The sequence below is a fragment of the Ischnura elegans genome, chromosome 11 (genome assembly GCF_921293095.1).
Source record: "Ischnura elegans chromosome 11, ioIscEleg1.1, whole genome shotgun sequence".
NCBI classification, from domain to species: Eukaryota; Metazoa; Arthropoda; class Insecta; order Odonata; family Coenagrionidae; genus Ischnura; species Ischnura elegans.
This window is the reverse complement of record NC_060256.1, coordinates 1,343,795-1,371,525: the sequence shown is the minus strand read 5'-3', so window position 1 is coordinate 1,371,525 and position 27,731 is coordinate 1,343,795. Positions and strand designations below refer to the sequence as shown.

The following is a 27,731-nucleotide window of genomic DNA, read 5'->3' as shown; positions in this document are numbered from 1 at the left end:
TTTATTATTCAGACAATCCAATAAACTTATTTAATTGTCTGATAAATTTATCGGATTGTCTGAATAATAAACAGTGTACTTGAGAATGACGCCTCAGCATCGAAACGCGTTGTACCAATAAATAATTTTCCAGTGAAAAGTTACCAGGGTTGTGTACCTACATATTTTCATTTCAATTACCATGAAATTTATCACTTGGTAAGTCAGAACTAGCCCATTGAGCTGAACAAGGCATGACCGTTCTTCCATGCAATTGGTGTGAAACAGCTGCCACATGAAAAATTAGCAACTACTTTTTTTGTAAAATATAACCATGCACAACTGAGTACACTATGAAGAAGCTGCTACATAACATAAGTTCTCCTAAGAGTAATTTTCAAGGCAGTGTATTCAATATTATAGGTTCTACACTTCTGCAGTTGCATTAATCACTACATACCTATTTAATTTTTAAAATTATTAATATCAACATCAAATATTTTATTATATTAGCAAAGTTATACACCATTACATGTATCAAGATGTGTGTAGTCTTTTTTCATTTCATTATTACTTAAAATTTTAAACATATAAAAGGCTTCCCCAAATATCAGAAAAGAGGTAAATCATAGAATAGCATAGTGCTATTGCATTGTTTTGAGACATATAAGAGAGAATAGGTAATTTAGTCACACTATTGATTCATCTCATCCAGACTCAACATCTAGACAGAGTGAGGAAATAGAATTTCCAAATCAACATCAATCACTGACAACAAAAATAAGAAAATATCTGCTTGATTCTTACTCCTACTATTTACAAGTAAACTCTCTAATGGAAATACATATGTCTCCAAGAGGCTAGCAAAAAATCACAGATTTCATGCCAGAAAGATATTCTAACAAGTCAAAATTAATTGACCAAGATGTAAGCTCTCAACTTTGAGAGGTACCTTCAGTTACTTCCCAAAAGAGGCCTTCCCTGTACTCCTTCATGAGCACAATGAAAATCACAGAAAATTGTATGCGCTCAGATGCAATTCATAGGTAGAGTTTGAAGCTGTGAAAGGTATACGATGCAGAAACCCTGAGCATCATTGACAAAAACCTACGAGCAGCCTTTGGGTGAGGGGAAGCAGGAGTGAAATAGTATACAAAACATCCATTTCGTATCATTATGCAGAGAAATTGATGCTCGGTCTTCTTTTAAAGATTGGACCCTTTCTCGTCTGAATCTTTGGATTTTGGGTTCTCTGCATCTATCTTGGCATGCTCCTCCTCCACTAGTTTAAGCAACTCATCCTGCAAGAGGAAATTTTTCATGTCCATAATTTACATGGAATCACCAAGTCTACCTTCTGTGTGATTTCCAAAGTTCATCTATAATTATAGAATGTCTACTGAGAGACAAATTCTCGTGGGATTTAAGCAGTCTTAAAATCTCCAGGGTCACCGACAGTTTGTTATATTAGAAATCAAATGAAACATTGGCAACTATGGAGATTTTAACCTGGTGTAAAATCCTTGAAGAATTTACCTATGCCATTCACCGAGAAAACCTGAAAAACTATATCTACAAAGAGGGAATCATTTGTGACGAAGTAATGGCATTGTTCCAATAGAGATTAAAATCTCTCCAGATAATTGTTAATACTTAAAGTCTAGGTTCTAAATTAAACTGGAAAAGAGTCTCAGAACTGTGAAAAATTGTGATCATTAATTTTGAAGTAGGTACCACTTGGTCCAAAACCGCAGTAATGCAGTCCCCTAACTTCAATCCCAGCATTTGAAGAGAATAATATGTACGGCATTAAGTATACAACGGAAAATTTTCACATGCAAAGAAATATTAGCCTTTGTTGGCACCTGAAGGAGATAGATAATCTCGCCCTATCATGTGCATTATGTCCCAATTTCAAGCCAAGCACTTCAACCAATAATCAATTACCATGCCAAAATCCATTAAAAATTTTCTATAAATGTGATGAAAAGTGTTTAAAAAGAAACAATGCTTCCACAGAGAAAGAATGCTCTCACCCACCATCATGTAAGGGGAAACATTTCCTCGGTTCTTTAATGGTTCATCCATAGAAACTGTCCTTGGAATTGATTATAGAAAGAAACTTTGGGTGAACTGCACAAATAATATTAGGCCTCCTTTTTGGAAGGGAAAGTAGCGGACTGAATAAATATTAAACTAACAATGGACTTCCCAAAGAGAGTAGAGTTGAAAGTTGAAAGGTTAGCAAACCATCAATGAAAATCATTCCCATAAAACCATGACAGTAGTGGTCCTCGGAGAATAACTCGTGTCTTTAGTCGTCACGTAATCATCAAAGTCAAGTTTAAGAAGTGAAAGATAAGCTTGTTACATGTTATTAAGGGATGACTTAACTCCATTAGATCGAATTTGATGCCAGAAGTGTTTGGACAAGAAGGGGAGCGAAACATTACGTGAAGACAAATAGCTTGGCTTGCAAGTTGAAGGTCCCAGCACTAAAGTCGCAGAAGAATGCTGATGAAGAAGTATTCCCTGGGAGATTCATTTGACTCTTGCTAAAATTTCATGAGAATTTTCTTGTTGTTGAGCATAAATTCAAAGAGTATGACAACAATTTGAACTAACTTTAATGAAAAAAACATTAAATTGGACAAGAAAATCTTGTGCGGGAAAAATTTTTACAACCTTAAATGTGGAATAACGCTGAATGCACAAATGCTAAATAAGGATCATTTTTTACATTGCTGGGATATGGAATGAATTGGGACCCCAAAAAATAAAAACTAAATGTGGAAAAACATTGAATGCGAAAATGTTAAATCTGGATCCGACTGTATATTATTAAAATTTATACTGCAACTGAGTGATTACTACTAATAGAAACTGTCCAAAATTATGGCTCATACTGCCACTGAAGCACTTGAAATAGTGTAAAAATGCATTGTCATCTGGTTCTGATTTGTGCTAAAAATTTTAAGTCTAAATAATAGGTCTAAGTATAAAATAAGTAACACAAAAGGTATTAAATAAGAGTTGCAAGACTTAACCTGGAAGGACAGACAAACAAAGAGACAAGAAAGTGACTTCATAAAACCGTGGTATGAAGTATGTACTATGGGGAAAAAAAAAATCCCGATAAAGTTTGTGCTGCCACCATCGCTTCACAGGAGAACGGAATCCCTTTCTAACGGTATACATACAATCCTTGGAATGAGACGAGGGAAATTCAAATACGGTCTTATTTGAGCCACCAAGGTTGTGACAGTGAATTTGCCTGACCGAGGCTCAAATGTATTTCGTACTACTCTCTAGAATGTTGGCGCATTCGATATCCTTAGGAATTGTGCCTTCCTTTTACCCGCTATCTCCCTCAAACCCTCCTTTCCGTTCCTTCTTCGCTCCTACTGCGGCACTCGTAATACAATTCACTGAAAGCCGATCTCCACTTTTCTCTCTAAAATTTACGGGATAAATATTCGCTAGACGTAATCTGCAAGGCAGCATTGGCGAGGAGAGATTTTGAGCATCAGGAATAACTCTAAATACACTGGTCAACAAAAAACTTTTTTCTATCCTAGAGATGTTGTTGGGGTAATCCTTCTAGTCCTGATTCCAAATCTGGGCTCAGATCTTTTTTTTTATCAAGTCTACTTTCTTTAGGACGACTGTACTAAATAAGTGTTCAAGGATATTTAAGCAAATAAATCGTGATTTTAAAAAATGTGAAAAAAGTACTTTGATAGGATTTTCTCGTATATTTAGCATTAGGTAAGTCCCTATTCAGTGTCAATCAGTAATATGCTAACATGTTGCTGAAATTTCCTCGGTACTATTTTTCCAAATGTAAAATATGTTGGTCGAAACGCTCACTGCATTCATCTCTAACAGCGCAGAGGTTTGGTGGAAAAAGACAGGGTTTGAGTCAAAATAATAAATTTTCAAATTCATATTGCAGCCCATATTTTGGTATGATTTAATTATATTAATCTAGCCACCATATCATGGTAATTTTCAGCCATGATATTTCATAAAACATGTTCAGATACATTTCTAAATGCGTTCCACGCGTTTTTCTCCGTTGACCAAACTCACTGTTGAAATTCCGAGTCCTTCAATTCCTAATCTGTGGCCCAATGCATATTCCTTATTTGATCTTTGCCTCAATTAATCAAAGGACTTTTGTTTCAAATTAGTAAAATCGGCACCATTATTGCACATGGCTTCAACAAAATTTAAAAAAGTCCTTATTTAATATGCAGAGGTGGAAAAAGAATATTTTTTGGATCGACCAAAGGCTGACAAAGGACGTTTTTGGATCCAGGGACGAGTTCTTTATGTTCCGGACAATTTTTTTCAAAAAAATAATTTTTTTCTGTCTCTGATATCCAATTCGCAGATGAAGCAACAACATTTCGTATAGCCAAGCTGTAATCCTAGTAACATAGAAATTACTTTAAGTGGCCACAAAGTTTCCATTTATATTTTTGGTAGTGATATTTTCTAAAAGTAACCGCATATTCTCGTAAGATTCTTTCATTTCAGTGTCATGAGTTAACAGTATTGATGGGAGCTCATTTCCATTCTTTATGAGATTAGCCTTTAACATAACCTAGGAGGAATGGGTGAACACTCAGGGAAAAATTTTTGCTTTGCAACTGCTTTGGAACCCTTTTGAAACTGCTTTGGAACCCTTTTGAAACTGCTTTGGAACACCAAAATCTGCATTGGAACTGCTGTGAAACTCATTTTTACTCATTTGTACCAAAAATTAGAAATATGAAGACGTTTGTAACTCATTTGTGATCCCCTTTGGAACTCCTTTGTACAAAGTGTGTTCGTTTGGAACTGCTTTCTACTCATTTGGAACTACTTTTGAACGATTCGGCAGGATTTCCAGACGTCATCATTCGTATTGTAACTGCTGTGTACGGAGAAAATTCATTTGGAACTCCCTTTGAACGAGATGACAGGATTTCCGGGCGTCATCATTCGTATTGTAACTGTTGTGTACTGAGAAGATTCATGTATAACGGCTTTCCATACGTTTGTAATTCTTTGTGAACAAATCCATGCGATTTATATACGTCATCATTTGTTTTGGAACTGTCTTCTACGCGCCAACATACCATGGCCAGGTTCAGTCTGATACGTTTGGTCGAGAAAACGAAAATTCTTTAATATATGCAATAAAAATGCATAAGTGGTTTAAGAAATAATCGCAAGTCAGTTAATAGAAACGGAACTCCCAAATATTCACTCGAATTAGTTTAAAAATTATTCTATTTTCCTTGTGGCTTAAATCGTATTTTTGGGTCCGATTTGAAATGCGACAAGATTATCTTCACTACGTACCGAGAATTTTGGTTGCGTATAATAAAGGTATTCAATAACAAATTCATAGCGCTCGCGTTTTTTTGCGTTTCCAAGTATATTATTATCGTAAAAATTCAATGTCTATATACTTTCAAAGTATACTTCGCAATTATAAATATTGCGAATTTTACGGCATTTTTGCAACCTTTTCTTTCATTGCTTTCGTTCTTTGATATTACCGGAAAAGTAGTATTTTCCATAGATTAATATACATAAAACCATAGAGTAAGTATATAATATACTTACTCTATGATAAAACATACCGATGTATTAATTGTCTTCGCGATCCCTAGGAAATGGTTTATGTCCATATTTGGATCCGTATTTTAGGGCTGAATTTTTTCGCCATGAATCCCTCCTTCGAAAATATATTTCTATGTCGAGGTTGACAAGTTCGATTACCCGGAAAGGCCTTTTTTCGCATTTCCCATTGCATTTTCAGATATTTAACATGACGGTTTTCAAGAAAAAATGTCCAGAAACGAAGGCATTTCACTCAAAAATGGACACTGAATGATCCACATCAACCACGTAAGATCGGAATTAAGCTCTCGATAAGGACTTTCTTGACCACCAAAGTGACTTACCCCTCACTCCGCAATAGGAAAACATGAACCTTGTGTTAAGCTTGGCGAGCTTGAAGGCCTTTCGTTAATGACTAATGCTTTTCAAAGCAATGGAGCTATTGCGAAATGGCGGCACTGCCGCACTTCAATTCGTAATACCCATCTTGCCTAAATATCCGAAACAGACTAAAATAAACTTCAAGAAAATTGAGTACGCCATCTTGAACTGCTACAAAACAGGTGGCATGGTGTACAAATGAGTTCCAAATGGGTGTCCAACTGGTACAAATCAGTTTCAAAACGGATGAACGAGTGGTACAAACGAGTTCCAAATTTAAATCCAAATGAGTCCCATATGGGTCCCAAATGAGTCCTATATAGCAGTTTCCAATGGAAATCCAAGGCAGTTCAAAATGTGTTACAAATGAGTTGATGACATGGTAGGATGCTATGACGTCATGAACTGCTGTGTACCGTGTTTCAATTCCACAGTAGTTCAAAAGCACATACAAATCAGTGGTACAAAGCAGATAAATGACAGTTCCAAATGACTTACACAGCAGAAATTTTTCCCTGAGGCAAACGCTAATTATCTTTATTTAATTCAAAATGAAGAGTATCCATAACACAGAGAACATTATTGCAAAAAGCAAATCGTTTTTTGGAGAATAAACCAAATTAAATTCGTTATGGCGAGAGCGGGACATCAAAAGTTTCGTATTTGGATGCAACAATTTTCAACCCTTTAATCGTGATCCTAAGATTTCACCCTGCTTTTTGGATAACATATAAATCGTGCACTAGATCATTTAAATCCTCTTACGTTATGAAATGAGGTCCAGCAGATTTACTCGGTCCAAAATTTGGGTCCTTCGAGTCTCCGAATCCTTCATTATCACGTTCTGGATTACTTTCTGAATCTTTGCTAAGATGAACATACTCCATTGGTTACGGCACTTTTAAATTTTTGGAGTGAGGGAACGGTAGTATCGCTGATTCAAAGTTGTCTGTATATTTTACTGAGTGTTGTGACTTTGTTGTAATTCCTTTCATTTTTGAAATTGCAATATGATGGTCAATTCAATATGGCGGACGTTAAAGACTCATGTCATTGTAGCTCCTGCGAAATATCATTGAAAGTAAACGAAAAACTCGTATTTTGCGACGTTTGCACTCGAATTTTTCACATTGTGCACAGGGCTAAACGACATATCGATAAATGCATTACTTGAGAATCGTGACGTGTACTGGAAATGTATTAAGTGCCGCTTATCGAAACACTCCATTAGCAACATGGCTGCCGACATCGAGTTACTAAAAAAGGAACTCAAGAAGTTGACCAGCGGAAAGGAAATCGTTGAAGAGGTGAAAAGAGTGAAGAGAAAGAAAAGAGTGAAAAGAGAAAAACATTCGCGGACGCCGCTAGCCGCTCGGAAGTGTGGTATCTCTAAGCCAATATGTGTTGGCGGCACAGGTTGTGCTTTTGTTTTACGAATTATGCTTGTCAATTGTTTTGTATGAGGTTTAGAGTCTGAATTAAAAGCCGTTGAAGTAGAACCACGTTGTCCCCTGGAGTTAGTGATTGATCCCCTGAAAGCTGGCGAATCCTCGAAGACACGACAGGAAGTTTCGCCGATCGAAGTAGGGCCTTCCATTGAGAAACTGGACGAGAAGGAAAGTGACAAGCCGGACTTCGTTCGATCAAACTCTGTCCCCAAAAATGTGACGAAGGATAGTTTACTTTCAGCTCCGAGGGATATAAACTCGGTGTCTTTAGTTAGCAACGAGACAGTGGAACTAAATCAAGACACTAGCGAAACCTGTAACGACGAGAGCCCCTTCATGGAGGTAATCAACAGAAGAAAAGAAAAAAGAAGGCAAAAAGTGAACAGAGTGGCAAGTAAAAATGCTCAACAAAAACCTTGGGTCGTTGGGAGCGACACGGACTCAAGTGACTTCTCTGGTGTTCCGAGGCGTGTGTGGTTATTTGTGAGTAGGGCTAAACCCCATACTAAGCCGGAAGAAATAAAGAATCATTTAGCGAAATAGTTCCAAGGAAAGGAGTTTACTTGCGAACAAGTATTCGCGTCTGTAAATTCCGCGTCCTTCAAGGTAGGAGCAGATTTCTCGATCCTCGACGCGTTGAAGAAAAAGGAAACCTGGCCGAGCGAAGTATCAGTGTCAAGGTTTAACCCATCGCTGCTGAAAAGGGCCAATAAAAGCATCAGTAACGGACAAGACATCGCTGGCGTCGCCCAAGGTCGGAGTGCTATGTTACCGAAGGAGAGCACGGTTAGGCAACCTACGTGCGACGCAGTTAGTCAGGCATGACTAGGACATCATACAAAAGGTAACGGTGCGGCTATCTGCACCATATTACACCAAAACACGCAGTGCATCCGCAACAAAGTGCCGATTCTGAACGCGCTTTTGGGTGGTCAAGACATCACGGTTCTTTGTGTAAGTGAACACTGGTGCAACAACGACGAAATGCAATCTTTTGTGTTTGATGGGTACTCTCTGGCTGACTATTTCTGCCGAACAGAATACAAAAATGGGGGGGTGTGCATTTTTGTGAAAAGTAAATATAGTTATAAGGCCTTGGCTTTTAAAAAAGTAATCTGTAAAGAGAGATGCTTAGAAATTGCAGCAGTCGAAATAACTATCGACCCAAGTATAGGAAATGTGTTGATTATGTGCCTATACAGACCTCCTGGTGGTGATAGTGACAAATTCTTTGAAAGATTTGAGCAATTATTACACTTAAGTGTTGGTAAGAAGAAGAAAGTGTTAATTTGTGGTGATTTTAATATTGAAATGTCCTCCCACAATGCCAATTCCACCAAACTCAGAGAAGTTATGGGTCTTTATGGGTTAAATTCTCTGATAAACTCACCGACCAGAGAAACAGCCACTTCATCAAAAAATATCGATCTGGTTATCACCAATTTGCAACTGACAGAAAATGAACACTCAAAGGTTATAAATCTAGGAATTTCTGACCATTATGCTCAAATGGTATGTATCCCCAAGGCAAAGGATGTAATCTACAAGAGGTACAAAAGGTTCTACCCAAAAGATAGAGTAAATGCATTCTGTGATAAATTATGTGAGACTTCCTGGGACAAATTACTCAACTTGAAGTGTATACAGGACATGTACATGTATTTCATTAGTAATGTAAAGCTCATCTTTGAGGAATTCTTTCCCAAAAAATTAGTGCCAATGAAGTGTCATGAGAGTAACAAGGGCTGGGTGACAGATGAAATAAGGGCTGCTAGCGTTAATTTTAGGGAATTATGTCAATTAAGAAAAGGGCAGAAGGGCTACGACCTCAATAGTAACTACTTTCAGAGTTACAAAAAAGCATACAGGGACCTTATAGTTCAAACCAAGAAAGCTTACTACAGCAGACTTATCAGTCAAGCTGAAAATTTGGCCAAAACATCATGGCAAATAGTAAGAAAGGCAACAAACTCTAAGGTAAACAGGAGTGGAAATTTAACGATAAAAAATGGGGAAGGGATAAACTTGGCCGATCCTATGCAAGTGGCAGTGTTTGCCAATAAGTACCTCGCAACTGTACCTCTACAATTACATAGCTCGATAATAAGTAGTGACAGATTCAGTACGGGGCACTGTCAACACATGTGCTCCTCTATGGTCCTCTTTCCGGTAACAGAAAATGAGGTATTGAAGTGCATAAATAGCCTGAAAGACAAACCATCAGTTGGGATAGACGATATTCCTTCCTTCATCCAAAAAAAATGCTCTAAAGCTATAATTAAGCCCTTAGCTTTCATAATAAATGAGTTCTTTAATAAGGGTGAGTTTCCAAACTATTTAAAAATAGCTAAAATAAAACTGATCCACAAAAAAGGTGATGTGGACAACATAGGAAATTACCGGCCAGTATCCTTGCTGACTAATATATCTAAAATTTTTGAGCTATTGATGAGAGACAGGATTATGAACTATGTCGTCCAATCCAAATTATTAAACATGGAACAGTTTGGATTCCAAAAGGGGAGAAGCACCAATGATGCTATTGCATGCTTTCTGAAAAAAATCATGACCTCATGGGACAGGAATGAATTCTCGGTGGGTATATTCAATGACCTTTCTCGTGCATTTGACACAGTAGATCACAAAATCCTTCTCATTAAATGTGAGCACTATGGGATCAGGGGAATCGTTCATAAATGGTTGCAATCATATCTAGAGGATAGGCAACAGATGGTAGAGGTTGAGGGTACAGGCATCAACAACATTGTTACAAACTACTTATCACCCATAGAAATAATAAATGTAGGGGTACCACAGGGCAGTATTTTGGGGCCCCTCTTATTCTTACTATACATCAATGATTTGCCGAGGTTTATTAAAAACAATGATATAGTATTATATGCTGATGATACATCTCTAGCAATGAGCCACAGGGATCCTAAGTTGCTGCAAACGAAGCTGGAGAGTTCACTACTACTCCTAGAAAAGTGGTTCAACCTTAATAAACTTTCTGTAAATGTTAAGAAAACGAATTACATTCAATTTAAAAAAAAGAGGGAAGTGCCTCAGTTAGAGGTATTCTTAAATGGTCAGCCCATAGAGAGGGTAAATAGCACCAAGTTTCTAGGTCTAGCTATTGATGATTCCCTAAATTGGGAGACCCATACCAATGCCCTATGCTCAACCCTGGCTAAAAGTGGATATGTTCTGAGAAATCTGGTAGATATTGTTGATTTAAATGTTCTAAAAATGGTATATTATGGTTATTTTGAATCCCATTTGTCCTATAGAATTATTTTCTGGGGATCGTCGCCTGGATTTCGTAGAGTTTTCGCAATACAAAGAAAAAGTATAAGGTATATAGCAAAGATACCCCCTTGGAAATCTTGCAAACCCTATTTCAGGGAATTAAAACTCCTAACGTTACCTTCCATGTATATATACCACTTGTGTATGCATGTCAAAGATAATATAAAAGATCTCACTACCAATGCTCAAGTGCACGGACACTCCACTCGCCATAGTGGGGATGTACATATGTACTGCCACTCCACGGCAATGTACAATAAGAGCCCTTTTCACATGGCTATCAAGGTTTATAATGCTCTGCCGCCAACCTTAAAAAAAGCTTCTACAACGGCAATTTTCAAATCTAATCTTAAACTCTTTCTAGTCAACAAAGGCTATTATAGCACAACTCAGTTTCTAGAGGAATTTGCCTACCACAGAAGTGTCTGATTCTGATTTTGATTGTGTATGTATTTATTTTTGTGTATGACATGTCCTATATTTTACAATGTAAAGTCCTGGGACCAATAAAATTATTATTATTATTATTATCTGCCAAATCATGGGGACGGCAAACTCCTTATGACATTTTCCCTTTGTCCAACCAGTAAGAAGCCCTACACTGGTGCCACACAACACAAGGGGAGCCCATCCTTTATCTTGGCCACCCTACAGGCAGTCAAAATAAAGCTTATAACACTGTCTGGAAAAGGGAATAATTTTCCACCTTTGAGCCTTAAAAGTAATTTCGCCGTATACATAACGAAAGTCATCAGGATGGTTCACGCACTGTCTAAATAGCCTGGCCTGATTAAAGCTAGCCACTTATCAGCGATTAAATTGTAATAACCTGTAATTTCCTGCGATCATCGAAATTCTCTATCTTCTACTATCTTCAGAGAAAGCAAACGTCTTCACGCTCCTACACCTGGTCAAATGATGATGTGAAGTGGCACCTGAAGCAGTATTGCTTTGAACAAAACGGTAGGATAGTACGATTTTAAACACATTTTGACATAATAGGAAGGCATAACATCGTAGGACAACATGTTTTTTCAGGAAAGTTTTATTTTCACTTTCTCATGCTATCACGATACATAAATGAATTAATTTACTACTTTCGTAAAAGAAATAAACAAACACTAAGCTGTCCTAAAGAAACTAGATGTGATAAAAAGAATCTATCCCGGATTCGGAATAAGCGCGAAAAATACGTCTAAGATCACTCAACAGCGTCTCTAGAACAAAATCTATGTTGACCGGTCATGCCTAAACAATTATCACTTTAAAAAGTTTTAGTGCGTCAATTGCGACTGAAAATGTCCTCAATGATATGCACATGATTGCTACAAATTTAATTGACGACACACATTTTTTCGAGGTAAATTACATAAATCGTAAAACAAAACTAACATTTTATTTTTTCCTATCCAGCGGAAAAAAAATTATTTTCTGCAGTTTGATACCTCACTTTTTTTTCAATTTATTTGAAAACAAATTTTTTAAAATTAAAACAATGCATGACACATTGCTGCCAAATTACACACTTTTGAAAATATTTAAGAGGTAAATAAAATATCTAAATTAATGTAGCAAAAAGTGAAGGACAAAAAATATATTCCAATGAATTCACACTTCACTTGGGACAATATCTCTCCTTTTATTAGATTCCAAATCTGAGCAGCACTTTGATGTATTATAATATGTCAGCATCAACATCTCCGGTTGTACACCTAGGTCCTAATCGGTCACTTCTCAGGTGGAGGTCTTCTCCGATTTTTCAATGCCTCATTACCCTCCCTGTTGCATTTCTTCGAGTAGTATACGGTACTTCAATTTTTATTCACCCTTCGCTATGTTTCCGCTACTGTTAAGCCTGCCCCCAACAAGCTGACTACTTTTCCCTCTTTTGCCTGCCGACAAAGGTATCTTCAATCAAGATAGGAAAATATCCTTCTCGATCGAAAGGAAAACGCGTTCTGGCAATGTGCACGGCAGTCCTTCCGGAAAAGCTAAAACTTTTCAAACCAACTGCATTTAAATACGTGGCCCGTCCAATATTTTCGTTGACTGTCTTGTTTACTTTAAGAGAAAGCTTGCTATGGCCCTAGTGATTTAAGTCGTTTTGTTGAGATAGGCGAAGGAAAATTCAGAGGAGTGTTCCCAATGTGCGCACATGATGCTGTCGAATGCGTCTCTATTCTACGGATTTCACCGCCAGTCATGCTTTGGGTTGCGGGAGACTCAGGTCGTGTATTTGGATGGCGAAGGCAGGCAATGGTTTGCCTTGTTTGAATTTCCCTCACTGACCAAAGAATAGCAACCCACTGGAAAGGAAACCCACTCACCTGCGGAGTGATAGTGGCGGCACAAACTTTGTCGGGATACTTTTTCCCCATAGTACATGTAAGTTATTGGAAGAAAATGAAAGCCAATTTTTTCTTCCACATAATAGGGTGATTATGCTATGCAGTAGCTCAATCTAATGAGGTTTCACTGACTGTATGCTAAACCTTAACAAAGGCTATACATATTTTTTCTTCATACCCAAGATAAACTTTTTCATTACCATGATATTCCTAGTTGGCTTTATTTAAACACAACTGTCACAGCTTTTGATTAAGTTTTGGTGAAATAGAGGAAGAAGTTTTTCACAGTCAATCTTAACTGCTGGCGCACAAAAAATTTCACTTAGAACAAGTAATTCACCAAATAAATTATGCATAGTTACCTCCCATCCTAATTTCTTGGCCATTACTTGACAACCATTGTCACAGTCACCAATCCAAGCTACATCTCGAGTGTTCTCAGATGAGTCAAAGTCCATGCCGGCACCCATTCCCATCAGTTGCATGACTCTGTCCCGCTGCCCTGTCTTCTCTCGGTTAATGAGTAGCCGTGGACATGTGGGCTTCACCCTAAGAAAATTGGAAGCGAGAACAGCAGTCTAAAGAACCATTTGCAGCAGCACACACAAGAACACTCACTTTCTAAAGTCGTTCCCCACAGACAGCACGAGCAACTACATTTTCCGCTCAGCTAAAACTTCGGGTCTTGCCTACGCCTTCTGTGCCTTGAAAGGGCCAGTTTGACTTACTTTCACTGTCCGCAAAAGTCTTACCGAGGCATTCTTCGTGACTTCCCTGACTCCCAGTGCCAAAACGCAAGGTGAACCATAAGTTCTCAGTCACGCGATTCTTACCCTGATAGTATTGTGAAATAGATGGCCTGAGTAGTCTGGCTTGTACTAAAAAATACCGAGACGTATCGAGGTCACAACGCACATAAAAAGAAGAAACGAAAATTGGAATTTAGGTCTGAAATATTATTCTAAAAGTTGCCTAAAAAATAACATTCTAGATTATGCCTTTAACGCATTATTACCAAACACTATCCATACATATTTTTAAGTATTTAAGACACTCTGATAGGCGAATTCATTATTCCTAAGCATTTTCTTGGGATATATGTTATCCTGCAGTTTTCTACTTGTTGCGTCACACTAAAGATCAAAAAAACTCATGTGGACTAAATTATTATGTTTATTTCGGAATGATATTTCTTCCAGTCGTTAATAACATTTTCCTAAGAAAAGTATTCAAATAATACTTAATACATTCCAGATGTCAGTAGTAATTATCTTCATGTTCATCGAAAGTTCGAATGTCTTAATACATACATGCATAGTTATGATAAATATATTTTCGATAATTAAAAAACCATTGGAAACATTAATTACATGACTTGTTTGCCTATTTCTTACCATTTTAAGGCACATTTAGTAAATCTCTGCTCCTTTCATTGAGAGGTCAAACCAATTCTTTTCCCTTTTTTATTTCTTTTTTCCTGCTAAAATCAATGTATTTGGCACGTGGTGATATCATGCATATCAATGTCCTCCAAATTATAATATTTAAGTGGATTCACAGCAATAATAGAACATTCACTTACGTAATGAATATCTTGAGTCAGTCTTAGGGGCGAACAAGTACTGATCAAATTCCTACAAGTACAAAACTACCTATGCGTGCTTAATTCTTATCCAATAAAAGTATACCATTTTGGGTGCCTGATGAATATTTCTTCGCAGATAATACAAACTTTATTTATGAACTACCAAATGTACTGTTTGGGATGTAGCGCTTTACAGTGGCTATTTCTGCGCAATTAATAAAAACAATATGTATTAGCTACGAAATATAAAGCTTTACGGTGCGGAAACTTAGACGACAACGAAAGTGGTAAAAGAAAAGAATGAAGGCATCCGAGATGTGAGTATAAAACAGAAATAAAAGGGTGAGGTGGACGGAGAGTAGAAGAAATTAATAAGTGGATGGAGAGATTTGAGGTAAGGGGGGAGGGGAAAGATGAAAGTAAGGATATGGATGGAAAAGAAAGGGCTTGATGCGAATGGACGTTACTCTTAATTGAAGTGGTAAGTTCAAGCTGTGAGGGGTGCAGGTGAGGTGATTCGTAAAATACTCCTTGCAATCCAAAATTATCAGGAAACCTTTAATAATAATCAAATATACTCCCTTTTTCATTTCAGAAGGGCAGGTAAATTATTCCATGACTACCATAAATGGTTGACACTCAATCATTATGCTGCACTGATATTGATCGCACCATTTTTCTTAAAAAATATGCTGAACAATTCTTACGTTTAAGCATTCCCCAGAAAGAAAAGGACAACTCTTCCTGCCACGCATTGTGGTCTAAAAGCCTGTCATTTAATCAATGCCCATTCTCGCTACTTATTTCAGTAAAAAATTATATTTACCTTAACAGCAAATCAAGACAATCCGATTACTCATCTGAAAAATATAATGCAAAAATTATCCAATTATCTTCTCTCACAGAACATTTGCCTTACCGGTAGTTTTTGCCAGGTAAAAAATTAAAATACTTCATATTTTATATTTATAGTATGGGAATAAGTTGCTGTATTCAAAATGTACGCACCGCTTGTACTCGGAATAAACTTAAATTAGGGGTGTAACTGCTATTTCACTTGTGAACATTGAAAAATGACTGAAAATCCTTTGCGGCCGACATGGGTGAACGTGAGCATGTATGGTAGCCATGACGCAAACAACCATATTAACATATGTTTACTATATATTTACATATTTTTCACAAGACGATGGGGAGAAAACGTACTGGAGTATTATGCTCGAAATGCCCTGAAAATTTGATCTGTAGTACACAAATGTGCAGTCTACCAAACGAGTCAGATATCCCTCCCTCTTGTTCACGTGATAGATTACTCGCCAGAGAAACCTTAAATTCTTTACCGCTTTCTTCGGTGGTGGAATTTGGGAAGGAGAGGAACAACGGGGCCCTCCTACCTCTGAAATCGTGTTTAGGGCTCTTAGCGAGGGTTAAAGTAGTCAAATTGCACTATTTTCAAAACCCAATCAAGCCAAATCAATCCTCAGTGGAATGACTATTGAAAGTGACTGTATGTCGTAATTGACGGATTGTAAAAAAAATGTCAAGTTCTCTAGATGGATGAATAACTTATTGTAAATGGATAATGTCACTTTAGTATCACCAGTTACTGGGGATGTGCAAGTAGTGCTTTTTGATCTCGTGTCGAGTTGAAAACTACTCACGAATATCGAGTTGAGTTTGGTCATTTCTCGATCTGGCAATATGACAATGTATGCAGGTCAACTAATTCCCATTTTTCCAATCCCCTTGAGAATTTGGCTATTCTCAATGCTTAGCTTGATGTAAAAAAGAAAAGATAATGAGAAATGTTGATGGTAATTGTGCCAGAACTAGGAGATGAATGAAAATTAATGTGTCTTATATATCATACCATTATCATGCCTAACTACCTCCGCAAATCATACCGAGACAACTAGAGACCATTAATGTAGCCGCGATCACGTTCTTGGAATGACATTTTCAGCAATAAATGTTTCACCCTTATTTTTTTTCTTATACACCTTAAATATGCTGTAATTTTTACATTAATCATTAGTTGTGGCCATTTTGTTTAATACGAGAGCATACCTGACATTAAAGAAGAAAAAAGGTATCCAACTATGCATCCTAATCATTTTAGGTGACTGTTGAATTAAGAGAGATCACATCATTTTCTCTCGAATCATGGTAAAATTCATGTGATAGCGCTCGCTTTCTGTAATTATTATATAATAAATATATGTTGGCTAATGCAAGCATGTTTGTTTAAACACATAAATATGATGGTTTTAAGACAGTAGTGCCTTCCATTTCTGAAGGATGTGAAAAAATGGTGCCTATCACTTACACCTCTCTATAGTGAACCTCCATACATCAAATTGCCCAAATTTTGGTCCCCTCCATTACAATGTGAAGAGGTTTTACTGTAACTCCTCACAAAGTTGCAGGAGTCAGAGCAGCAAATCAGATAAACTGGTTAATTAGCTTAGTGCATTCATTTACAATTGTTTGCCCACGTAGAATAACAGTCTGGAACTAGAGAGATATTCTGCATTGTGTTTTGACATTCAAAGTGAGATAATTTCAACATTTTCTATTACTGATCCCCAATCAATATTAAGTGAATTAACCTTTACTTTAGCTCAAACATCTCAACAAATCAACGATATTGAAAAAAGTCAAGGCCCATTTCAAGCTGAGCATGCATTGTATCACTCAACTAGATAGAGTATACTGACTTAAAATTTAATTCTCAGTTAGTTGGATACTCACCGATCAATAATGGAGGCAAAAGGCTGCACAATGAGAGAAGACCCAAGGATTATCAAAAGGTCACATTTTGAAAAGTCTTCTGAAACTTTTTGTGAGAAGCGGGCAGGCAAAGATTCACCGAAGAAGACAATGTCAGGCTTCACGACTCCATTGCAGTCTTCACAAGTAGGAACTGCATCAGCAAATATTCTCTCTAAAAATAATATACACACAACAATTCAGCATAAAACAATATGATTGAATGAAACTATTTTCATCAAAATCATGTTTGGATTTGAAATTCACAGCACAGCCTTCATTTGCACAAAACTAAATTCAGCTTCCTTGATTTAAATTGATTGTTTGAGGCGTAACTTGGTGAAAGTGATTAATTTTAAAATTAAAAAGAAGAACTTTGTGCTTTCACATTAATATCTACATATTCACAAATTTACGACCATGGTTTCAACGTTAGACGTCATCATCAGGTGAACTCTACAGAGGTCCATCACATCCTTTTATACGAGGCTAGGAGGGGGAGGGAGGAAGGTAACTCGGTTGAACGGATTGGTCAATAGAGAAGAGGGAGGGGGAAAGAACTTGGTCATAAAATCCTAAATCCCTGGGCTGACAATGAAATGACGAACCCTTCGGCCTCTCTCTCACCTGAACCATCCCCCCTCCACGTGCCATACCCTCCCTAAGGGAGCCTCCTCCCCCTTCTCCCGTATGACCAAGTTCTTTCCCCCTCCCTCTTCTCTATTGACCAATCCATTCAACCGAGTTACCTTCCTCCCCCCCCCCCCCTCCTAGCCTCGCATAAAAGGATGTGATGCACCTCTGTAGAGTTCACCTGATGATGACCTCTAACGTTGAAACCATGGTCGTAAATTTGTGAATAAATATTAATGTGAAAGCAGAAAGTTCTTCCTTGATTTAACTCAAATTTCATTAAGCTTTGGCCAGTGTTTCATGTGAACAATGCCCCTCCATTCCATTATTTCTTTGATATTGGACTTTTTAATCCATTACTTTCAAAATGCAGTGTATATAGAGGTTTTGCAGCATATGAAAAAAGCCACTCCCTTTAAATTGGAATACATATTGTCAATCACGAACATCATACTCTGGTCAAGATTCAAATGTTAAAGTGTAAATATATCTGGAAGACCAGAGAAATACCTCTAATTTACTAAGAGTACCTTAATCTCCATTGTACTTAATTTGATACTGGAGCACTTGCATCAATACTAGATTCTTATTCATCCTAGATAAGTCAGTTGCCACATTCCCCATGAGATATTTAGACAGCATACAACAATAGTCTTCATAGCAATCACTAAATCAATGAATACAAACCTTTCATCCATTCCAAGGAGTACTCCTTCTTACACTTAAGACAGTGAGATGTGTGGAAAGTTCCATGCGCCTCGACCAGCTTCTCCCCAGGAATGCCAGCCACTCTCTCCAGTGTGTCAATGTTCTACACCACGATTGAAGTAAAAATACAAATTCATCCAAAGTGAGTGCAAGCTAATGAAAAATCAGAACTCTCACAAGTCATGAAATATAGGCACTAAGTTTTGTGTATTCTTAATTTAAACTGACGAGAGAATGGAGGAAAGGGAAAGATTAACTTGTGAGTCAGTTCAAAATATATTCTGTAACTCTTATTTACTTTTAAAGTGATAGACTGAGCGAATTCATGGAAATTTGTGCAGCTAACTCAAAAAACCGTCAAAAAAGAGCGTAGTGCATTGTAGGTATATTTCAGCCATCAGTGAGTTTTACTGGTCAAATTGTTTTGAGGAGATGATTTTTACAATCAATAGTACGTAGATTTAGCTGCAAGACATCAATTTATGGTTGAGGATATAAGAGCTGTGACAGTGAAGCATGTGAATAAGTAGTCAATTAAAGGAAAAATTTAAACTGCATCACAGAATACACTATATATGTATATTGAACTGACTCACAAGTTTACAACAAATTAACGGATGATGTTGTCAGATGTTGGGGGAGTTTCACTATTGATCCTTATACAATGCAGCATGTAAACTGTGCTCCAAGCATATCAGTGTGACCCTTCACAATCAACATCGTCCACTACTGTTTTCAGTGAATGCCTTTTCTGTACTGCAGGCAATATTTCTGCCAAAAAAGAATAGATTAGACCCAGGTAGGCTTAAAAATGTTGAATTTTTAAAATCAAAACTGGGAGAAAGAACCAGTGCCTGACTGATGTAATGAGACATATTTGTCAATCATGCATTCTTTAACAACGTGTTATTTAAACTTTTTTTCTTGGTGTATAAAATTATGGAGATGATCTTAAGTTTTTTATAGAGCTTTCCTACCCGTTTACTACTTAAGTGAAATTATTTTCATTCACTTCTTGCGATTGTTCATTTATAGTTGCCATTAATTCAGATAAAAAGAGTTCATCCTAGGAACCGAGTATCGAAAACGATGTCCGGGAGAACCAGACCGGTACCGAGAAGCAAAAAAAATTAATAAGCGACTCATCCTTAGTTGAGAGAGTTGAAGGCCCTGGAGAAATCAAGAAATATGGCAATGAGTTGAGCATTTTTTGCAATTGAGTTGATAGTATGGTGATGGAAGACAGCTAGGTTAGTCAGACAAAAAAAGAGTAGAAATGAAATCTTGTTGATTGCGTGTTTGGCAGTGGATAGGATTGGTGATAATAAAATCAAGCGATAATTAGGGAGCAACTTCATGTTTGGCATTTTCCATTGGTGCAGAAAGACACTGAGTGTGAAGCAGGGATCCAACAGGACACCCATTGGAACTGTAAGAAGGGAAGAGGCACAGTTATGTATAAAGATAAGACTGAGGCCATCAAGACCTGGTGAGTGGTGGAGAGGTAATTTTGAAAAAAAGTGAAATTCTTCCCATGGATTGGTCTCAATGCGGGATAGACGGCGCAGCTAGATGTAAGTGAGTGGTCTTGGATAGCAGGGAGATTGGATACAGGCGTTAAACAATCAGAATAGAATTTAATAAGTTTCGTCCTTCAGAGCCCTCATATTATCGATTTCATAACTAACAGTGCCTGGACATCGGGAATGATTACAGCGACGATTCACGAAAGGCCAGAAATTTTTCTGGGGTGGAGGTAATAGATGAGCAAACACCATGCATATATTCCTTCTTGTCAAGATGAATAAGAGCTTTTGAAAAACGACCAACCTCTGTGTAAGAGCGATGATAGTGTTCGGTTGGAGTGGTCTTGTAGAGGTACCAGAGGTAGAGGTACTTGATTTTTGTTTCTGAGAGTGTGTAGGGTGTCCGATTCAAACCAAGAGGGGCATTTCTTTGTTCTGGGTGCCACTACCTATAGGGGCAAAATCCTTCACCCTTTCACTAATAATGTCCGAAATATTCAGCAGGATGTTTCCTGATCCAGGAAAAGAAAGCCGAAAATTTCCATCAGAGATCTTCCTCCTTCTGTCTCCCCCTTTTATGATGGCGGTGGGCATGCCTATGTCTTACGTTAGTTTCAGGACCCAACGCAGCTGGCATTAGGCAGTGGCGGATACACATGGGGGGCGCGCGCCCCTCCCTTGCGGGTCCGGCCGTATTGGCAACCATTGTAGAACCACGATTGTGACTTTTTTTATCATAACATGGCATTGTCTTATATATGTGTATAATTACTTTAATTAAAATTGTATTTTACTCTGCCGGTGACTTGATTATTTTTTATCGCGATAAAAGTAAAGGCAACTCAATATATCTTTTGCGCCCCCCCCTTGAGTGTTTTCTGTATCCGCCACTGGCATTAGGTCTTACCCTCAAAATCCATGAGCAGGTATCCGGACCCCTCCTTGCAGTAAGGGACTGCGGTCACAAAATTGTTTATTCAGTCATTTTAAGAAATAATATTTGTTCCTATTGCAAAAAATATAAATTTAGATTTGAATTACTTGTCTTTTGAGAAGCATCTTGCAACAGAATTCAGCCATAAATACTCACTGATATCTTGATTTCAGTAAAATTATAGTACAGGCACTTGATAATGCATACCCAGAATAGTTTACTTGATATTTTGCATGTCAAATTTGTTGAATTTAATTCATTTATTCTTCTGATTTGCTTCCTATAAAGTTTATTTTGCAAAGTTAAAAATATTGATTTGTTTCTTGTATATTTTTTACATTTTGCTTGTAGTGGATATTTTTATGGTGAATAAACCATTCCATCACTCACTAATATTTTTCGTTTGTGTGAAATACCTTAAAGCAAGCAGCAACACAAAGTCCTACGTCACATATTTCACACATATATGTATCTTGATTTGCATCTTGTGCCATTCTTGCTGCAAACAACACACGTACTAGTGGGTGCTGTTTTTTTTAACCCTTAGGCTGCGGGAACGTTTTTAAACGTTCTGCATGGTGAGTGCGGGAAAAACGTTTTTCTACGTTTGACCAGATTTTCTTACCACTGGCAGAATTTCCTTAGGATTTTATTGCCGTCCTTTCCGCGGTTGCTTGAACTCGGCCCAACCTAGTGGCAGAGAGCACAAAGGCGTCTTTCGAGGACTGGATACCCTCACCACGGGGAGCGCTACCCAGATTATCCCTTCACCGAGGGAGAGAGCTCCCAGCTCTCCGCGGCATATTCACGAAGAAAACAATTCCAATGAATCCTTACATTTCCTAGGAATTTTTTAATCTTGTCATTGTCCATTAGCCGGGGAAACTTATTTGAAAGCATTGGTTATTCTTTCTTATACTTTCGGTGGTGGGTCAGTCGCACCTGCGTAATTACCATGAACATTTCTTTCCTTTGAGTATTATAATCTCATTCTGGATTTCCCACTGAATGGGTTTCCCTTCGAATATCCTGTCTTTTCCACATGCTCTATTGATCTTTGCTCAGTTTTTCCAGAGTTTCGGTGGTGTACGTTTGCTCCTAATCAAGTACCTACTCGAGTGACTACATATTGTGAATCTCTTCATTTATTTTCACTATGGATAGTGAAAATTTGCCATCTCGGCCAAAAAGGAGAAAGGTTTCTCTCCAGGATGAAGTTCTCAATATTTTATTCGACTCTGATTGTGAGAGTGAGGACGGAAATTTTTCCGATGTGTCTGTGTCTACCAGGGATACTGAGACGGATGAGGATGATGCAAATGATTCCGGCGATGGTGGTCCATTCAATTTGGCTAAAGACATTGAATCCGCATCATCTTCTTGGTCCAGGACCGATGATTTTACTCCTCCGATTTTCCAGTTCGACAGCTCCTCATCTGGTGTAATATCGGACCACCTTCATGAGAATGCCTATTATAACCTTTATTATCCATTACCTTTACCTACCGCATCCAAGCATACGTTCCAAATGCTCCCCAAAGTTCAAATCGGCTGAAGTATGGTTGAAATATTGAGAAATATGGTTAAAAATCAATGGATTTTTTTACTGTTTGATATCAAATCGCTCATAAAAATGTCATGCTGTCCAAATTTGAGGAAAAAAATTCATTTACATTCAGTTTAGAAAAAGTAACGATCAAATATTTCAATTCCAATTGTTATTCTTTGAAAGGGCTCAATTGTATTCATGGTCTGTCGTCAGGGGGTAGGGTGGGTAGTCCCGGATTATGAGGGTCCACTACCTGCTAGACACACGCCCGGGGTCGACGGAAAAATATCTTCCCCGTTCATGTCCCGCACACAGTGGCAGAAAAATTTTGATGCTCCCGCAGCTAAAGGGTTAAAGCCCCAGCAATAACTGTGGATGGGAAATGTCTCTCAACAACAAATGTCTTGAAATTTTTGAATGAGAATGAACTCCACTCATTCTGAGGAAAACATTATTATATCAATGGATGCAATTCCAGGGGAGCTCTGCAACTCTGTGAGCCTGTGGTGGAGGGTGTTCTCCAAATGAAACGAGGGACATTAAAATATTCTAAGAAAAACATACATAATAATACCGATGAATTCCAGAGAAGTTCCACAGGTTTTCTGTATGCCCACGTGACACATATTTTCTGAGTGATACCACAGTTGCCCTAACTGCAACAGACACAGAGCTTTTCTAGCGAGGGAATTTTTACCTTGACTAACGCAATTCGAAGAAATAGTTAATGAGGTTTGTTGAAGGGTTTGGAATCAAGGAAATTTGAGGGACCACATCTTCAGAATGGCAATGATTGATGCATTAAATCCGTTAATACTGATGGTAGAGCTTCGTTCAAAACTTGACAATGCTCAGAAAAAGCCAAGATATTCAAATCACAGTCTGCAATTTATGTGCAAGCAACAGTTAACCATGTAGCAAATACATATAAACAAATCATAAGTTGACCATGACCGCAAACCAATGCAGCTAGTAGGGTCATAAACCCAGACAGGAGGGAGCCCAACTGCCCTCGGAGTCCGACCTAATCCAGAGTCCCAAAGGGTAGTAAACGGTTGGAGCTGAGTGTGTGTGATTCTCTGCGAGACCCTTTTTAACAAATGCCCTGCAAAAATGCTCCGTACAGAGGGGACCGAAGAGTCTCTTGGGGCTCAGTCCAGCAGTCATGCTAAAAAGAGAACTCCACCGCCTCCAAAGGGCTCATGGCTCTCACAATGATGGCATACATTCCATATGAAGTCCATTCCTCACTCGAGAGTGAAAGAGGAGAGCACTGACCAGGGTTTGAGGTTAAGGGAGCGGTTTATGTCTTCCCAGCAAACCTTAGACCATGCAGAGAAGAATTTCCAAGGGGCGGGTGGTACTTCTTTGTGGTGATTCTTTGGAATGAGAAAGTTGTGAATTACCTTGAGGAACTCGTGGTCAGAGTGGCAAATGTTTTTGCTTGGGGTAACTGCATTGGGGAATGGTGGAAGGAAGTAGGTAATTTATTTCCCAATACATCCTTTCATCTCGCTTTTTGAAAGCATTTTTTCATTTCCTCCTCTCCTCTGCAATCCATGGTTTCTTTATCCTTCTGCATTAAACACACTTAGTCGACTTCCCTCCTGCATCTATTTTGCCTCTTTTTATCTCATCACACCCCACCCTACAGTCTGAATATTTGTAGGGCAATTGTGGTAGGCCTCAATGGCGGCAGCGATAAATCCTCGCCTACCATATGGAAGGTGGCAGGTTTGAGTCCACCTGGAAAGGTTTTCCCCTATCCAGGCCATGGATATGTACGTGTATTATTGTTAGTTGCTGTTAAATTCCCAATATAAAGGCCTCATTGTGCTGTTTTCTGGGTAATTGAGGGAAATAAAAATTTAAAAACATAAATAAAATAAATTTATCTCCAGGGTTGCTGATACAGGGAAGAGATTTCTATTCAATACATAGTTGCATGGGAAGGGCCTTAAAACATTGTTTAACTAAAATTTCCCAAAAATGCACTCATGACTTACCTGGGTATAATGGCGTAAGAGAAGGCCCTTGTCATGCAGCATGCGCAAGAAGTAATGGCTGATTGTGGGCTTGAATGAACCTGGATAGAGCTCCTTTGCAAGCGCAAAGAATGGCTGAGGGTTCTCCAAAAAGAAGTCAATCTCAAATATTGCTTGAGGATCTGGGAGCTTGTACTTTTCCAGATTGTGATAGAGGCCGGAACCTGGGCTTCTAAAGTCAGGAATGCCGGCAGCTTAAAAAAAATATCATGCATCTTATTTGGCAAGTCTCAACTCATGCATTGTCTTCAAATAGAAAAAACTACCATCCACTATTATATCTATCTATGAGTCCATGATAAATTTACTTTAATTTAAATATTTACAGAAGGCAGAAAATATCTTACAAGTTTTTCGTTTTTGGCTAGCACACTAAAACTATCCAAAGAAATAAAAAGTTTCTCAGCAGATCAAAAAATTAGCACCACTCTAGTCATTCAATAAACTGCACCAGCTAGCATTTTTTAATTATTGCCTTAAACTTAGCAAGCAGGTGTCCTGCTTTCAATTTAAATTGGAGCTGACACATCACAGTGCATCAATCCTGACGCTAGGCAACTGGTAGTTATGAATAATCCACCCGAAATGAAGTGCAGACAGTGGAAGCAATCTAAAATACCAACATGGAATGTATCACTGCAAAACTCTTGTCACATAATCAATAGGCTACTCATATTTCTCATATTCTCTAATTATTCCGTTTCAAAGCCTATTTGAAAACATTTTCATAATCACTGAAGGTCCCTTATACATAAAAATAACCCAAATTTCAGTATGAGTGTTTTTGCAACTCATAACAGCATTGACTGTCATTATTTACGATGTGCACTTACATGAGCAATTTTAACTCTAACAACTATACCCTTCATGGTGAACTATACCCTTTTTGAACTTCATACTCTGGTACTGTGAATTAAAGTGGTTCCCTTAATTACTTGGAATTGTCATCCAACTCCTTCCATCTCATCTTACAAGTTAGAGGTACTGTTTTTGATTGGGAGAAGGAGCATGAAGACTGATCAATACTTATGCATTGGGTCATTGTTTTTAGGGCCGACAGCGTCAATGACTTTTTTGCACCTTGAGTCCAGAGTGAGGGCCGGCTGGAATTGTTTGAAATTGATTCACACCTACGACCAAGCAGTGCAGGTGTAGCCAGGAATTTCTTTCGGGGAAGGAGGGGGGGTGCAAAACCAGGGTGGTACATTTTATAAAAACAGGGTACTGAGGAGAGAGTTTTAAACTAATTTTAAAATTTTTCATAATCGAAACAATTTCATTTGTAAAAGATATCTTTCGTAAATTTTTGATTTTTCAACATTTTTCTGTTATGAAGGAAAGAAATTGTGTTTTTATACTTCGGGGAGGGTGCGGATCCCCCACACCTCCCCCTCTCCACACCACTGTCACCAAGCGCTCACACAATTATGAATTGATGGGCGTTCAAAATCATTCTGTACCAGAATCCAGTCCAGAAAACAACTAAACAATTCTCCCTTTGTGGGAATGAGCAATTGGAATGTTTGATCAGTAGGTAATGGTTTTAGTAACTCCTAACGCGTTTAAAAAAATTACTTCTATGAGTTTGTAGAAATAAGGGACCAAGTTCATGGCGACAAAGGTAAAATTCTAAAAATAAATTACCTTATTTTGGTTTCTATTACTCATTGCAGCCAATAACCTTAAATATAAGCTTTTCAATATGCACACCAAAGAAAGTAATATCAATGCTTAACTCCAATAAGCTTTAACACTATACATTACACAGAATGTTCTCTGGAGACAAGCACACCTTATCTGCTTTTTGTACATATATAGGTATACTCACATGTTGATATACCGGCTCCAGCCATTGTTATAATGTTTTTACACTTTTGGTCCTGTATATATTTCACTATTCCATCCAGGGTTGGCTCATCTAAGACCTAATGGGGTTAAATTAATCTTAAGAGTGAAGAATCCATTTAATTTTGACTCATTATCTGCATAATGTAGAAAGCTGGTACAGGTGTTTCCACTGACATACCTTCTCTTTGCTTTTGCTATCCGATTCCCCTCTATGAAAACCAAAGTTCTGGAAGTAACCAATCATTCCCTCCAATATCTCATCCATCTTTGAAGAGTTCAGCATTTCCGAAAACGTTCCCGATACGCTGGGTTTATCATCATTCCCTTAAAGGAAATAGAACGGGCATCAAGAAACAACAAATACCGATATTACAAACACTAACCACTTAAACGTATATCAAAGCTTTAAATTTTTGTACAATTAACTTGTATATTTAATACATCATGATTGTATTTCACAAGGATTTCTGCTTTGGCTGTGTTAAAATGAGTTTAGAAATGGATTTTAAGGGTGGGAAATACTTCATCAAAACAAAAGAAAACCATTTGAAACATTCGTATTCTAAATGATTTAAGTATGCTCGGGTAAAACGCCCGACTGAGAGGAAAGTAATCATAAATAGCATGAAAAAAATTACCGTCAGCAGAGGCCATTGGTTTCGCTTAATATTTCTGTTGATGAATGAATTGATCGTGCCTCAAACACCTGGACTTGGCGAAAAGCTGATATACGCCTTAATTAAGCCAGTGCCTTTTGTTGTAAATGTCTGTCACTTGTAATTTTAGCAGTCCGATTACTTGAGCTTTCTAAACTATTACAATTTAGCAGACAGTGTCCGATGAGACGTACACCAGATGTTTCTTTTGTTTTACCAGTAGGGAGTGCTAAAGATCTGTAAATGAAGACCAATCGGGGCAGAGAGGAGGTTAATCCGCAGCAGACGACGCGACTATGCGCGCGTAGCGACTTCCTTACAAACTACTTGTAGTGTGTTGCGGGAAATATGACCTCTATGTTTGGGGCCTGGTGCATAGTGGGGCATAATTTTTAAT

At 37.9% G+C, this 27,731-nt stretch overlaps 1 protein-coding gene across 1 annotated transcript; it reads right to left on the bottom strand.

Moving 5' to 3' along the window:
• Positions 1-465: 465 nt before the first annotated feature.
• Positions 466-27,593, bottom strand: LOC124167882 (NAD-dependent protein deacetylase sirtuin-2). Its single transcript, XM_046545942.1, has 8 exons — positions 27,317-27,593; positions 26,857-27,002; positions 26,659-26,755; positions 24,792-25,024; positions 18,756-18,879; positions 17,418-17,610; positions 13,444-13,630; positions 466-1,280 (listed from the first exon to the last, which is right to left on the bottom strand). The coding sequence occupies exons 1-8, from the start codon at positions 27,330-27,332 to the stop codon at positions 1,185-1,187; spliced, it is 1,092 nt and encodes a 363-aa protein (XP_046401898.1). The 5' UTR covers positions 27,333-27,593; the 3' UTR covers positions 466-1,184.
• Positions 27,594-27,731: the final 138 nt, after the last annotated feature.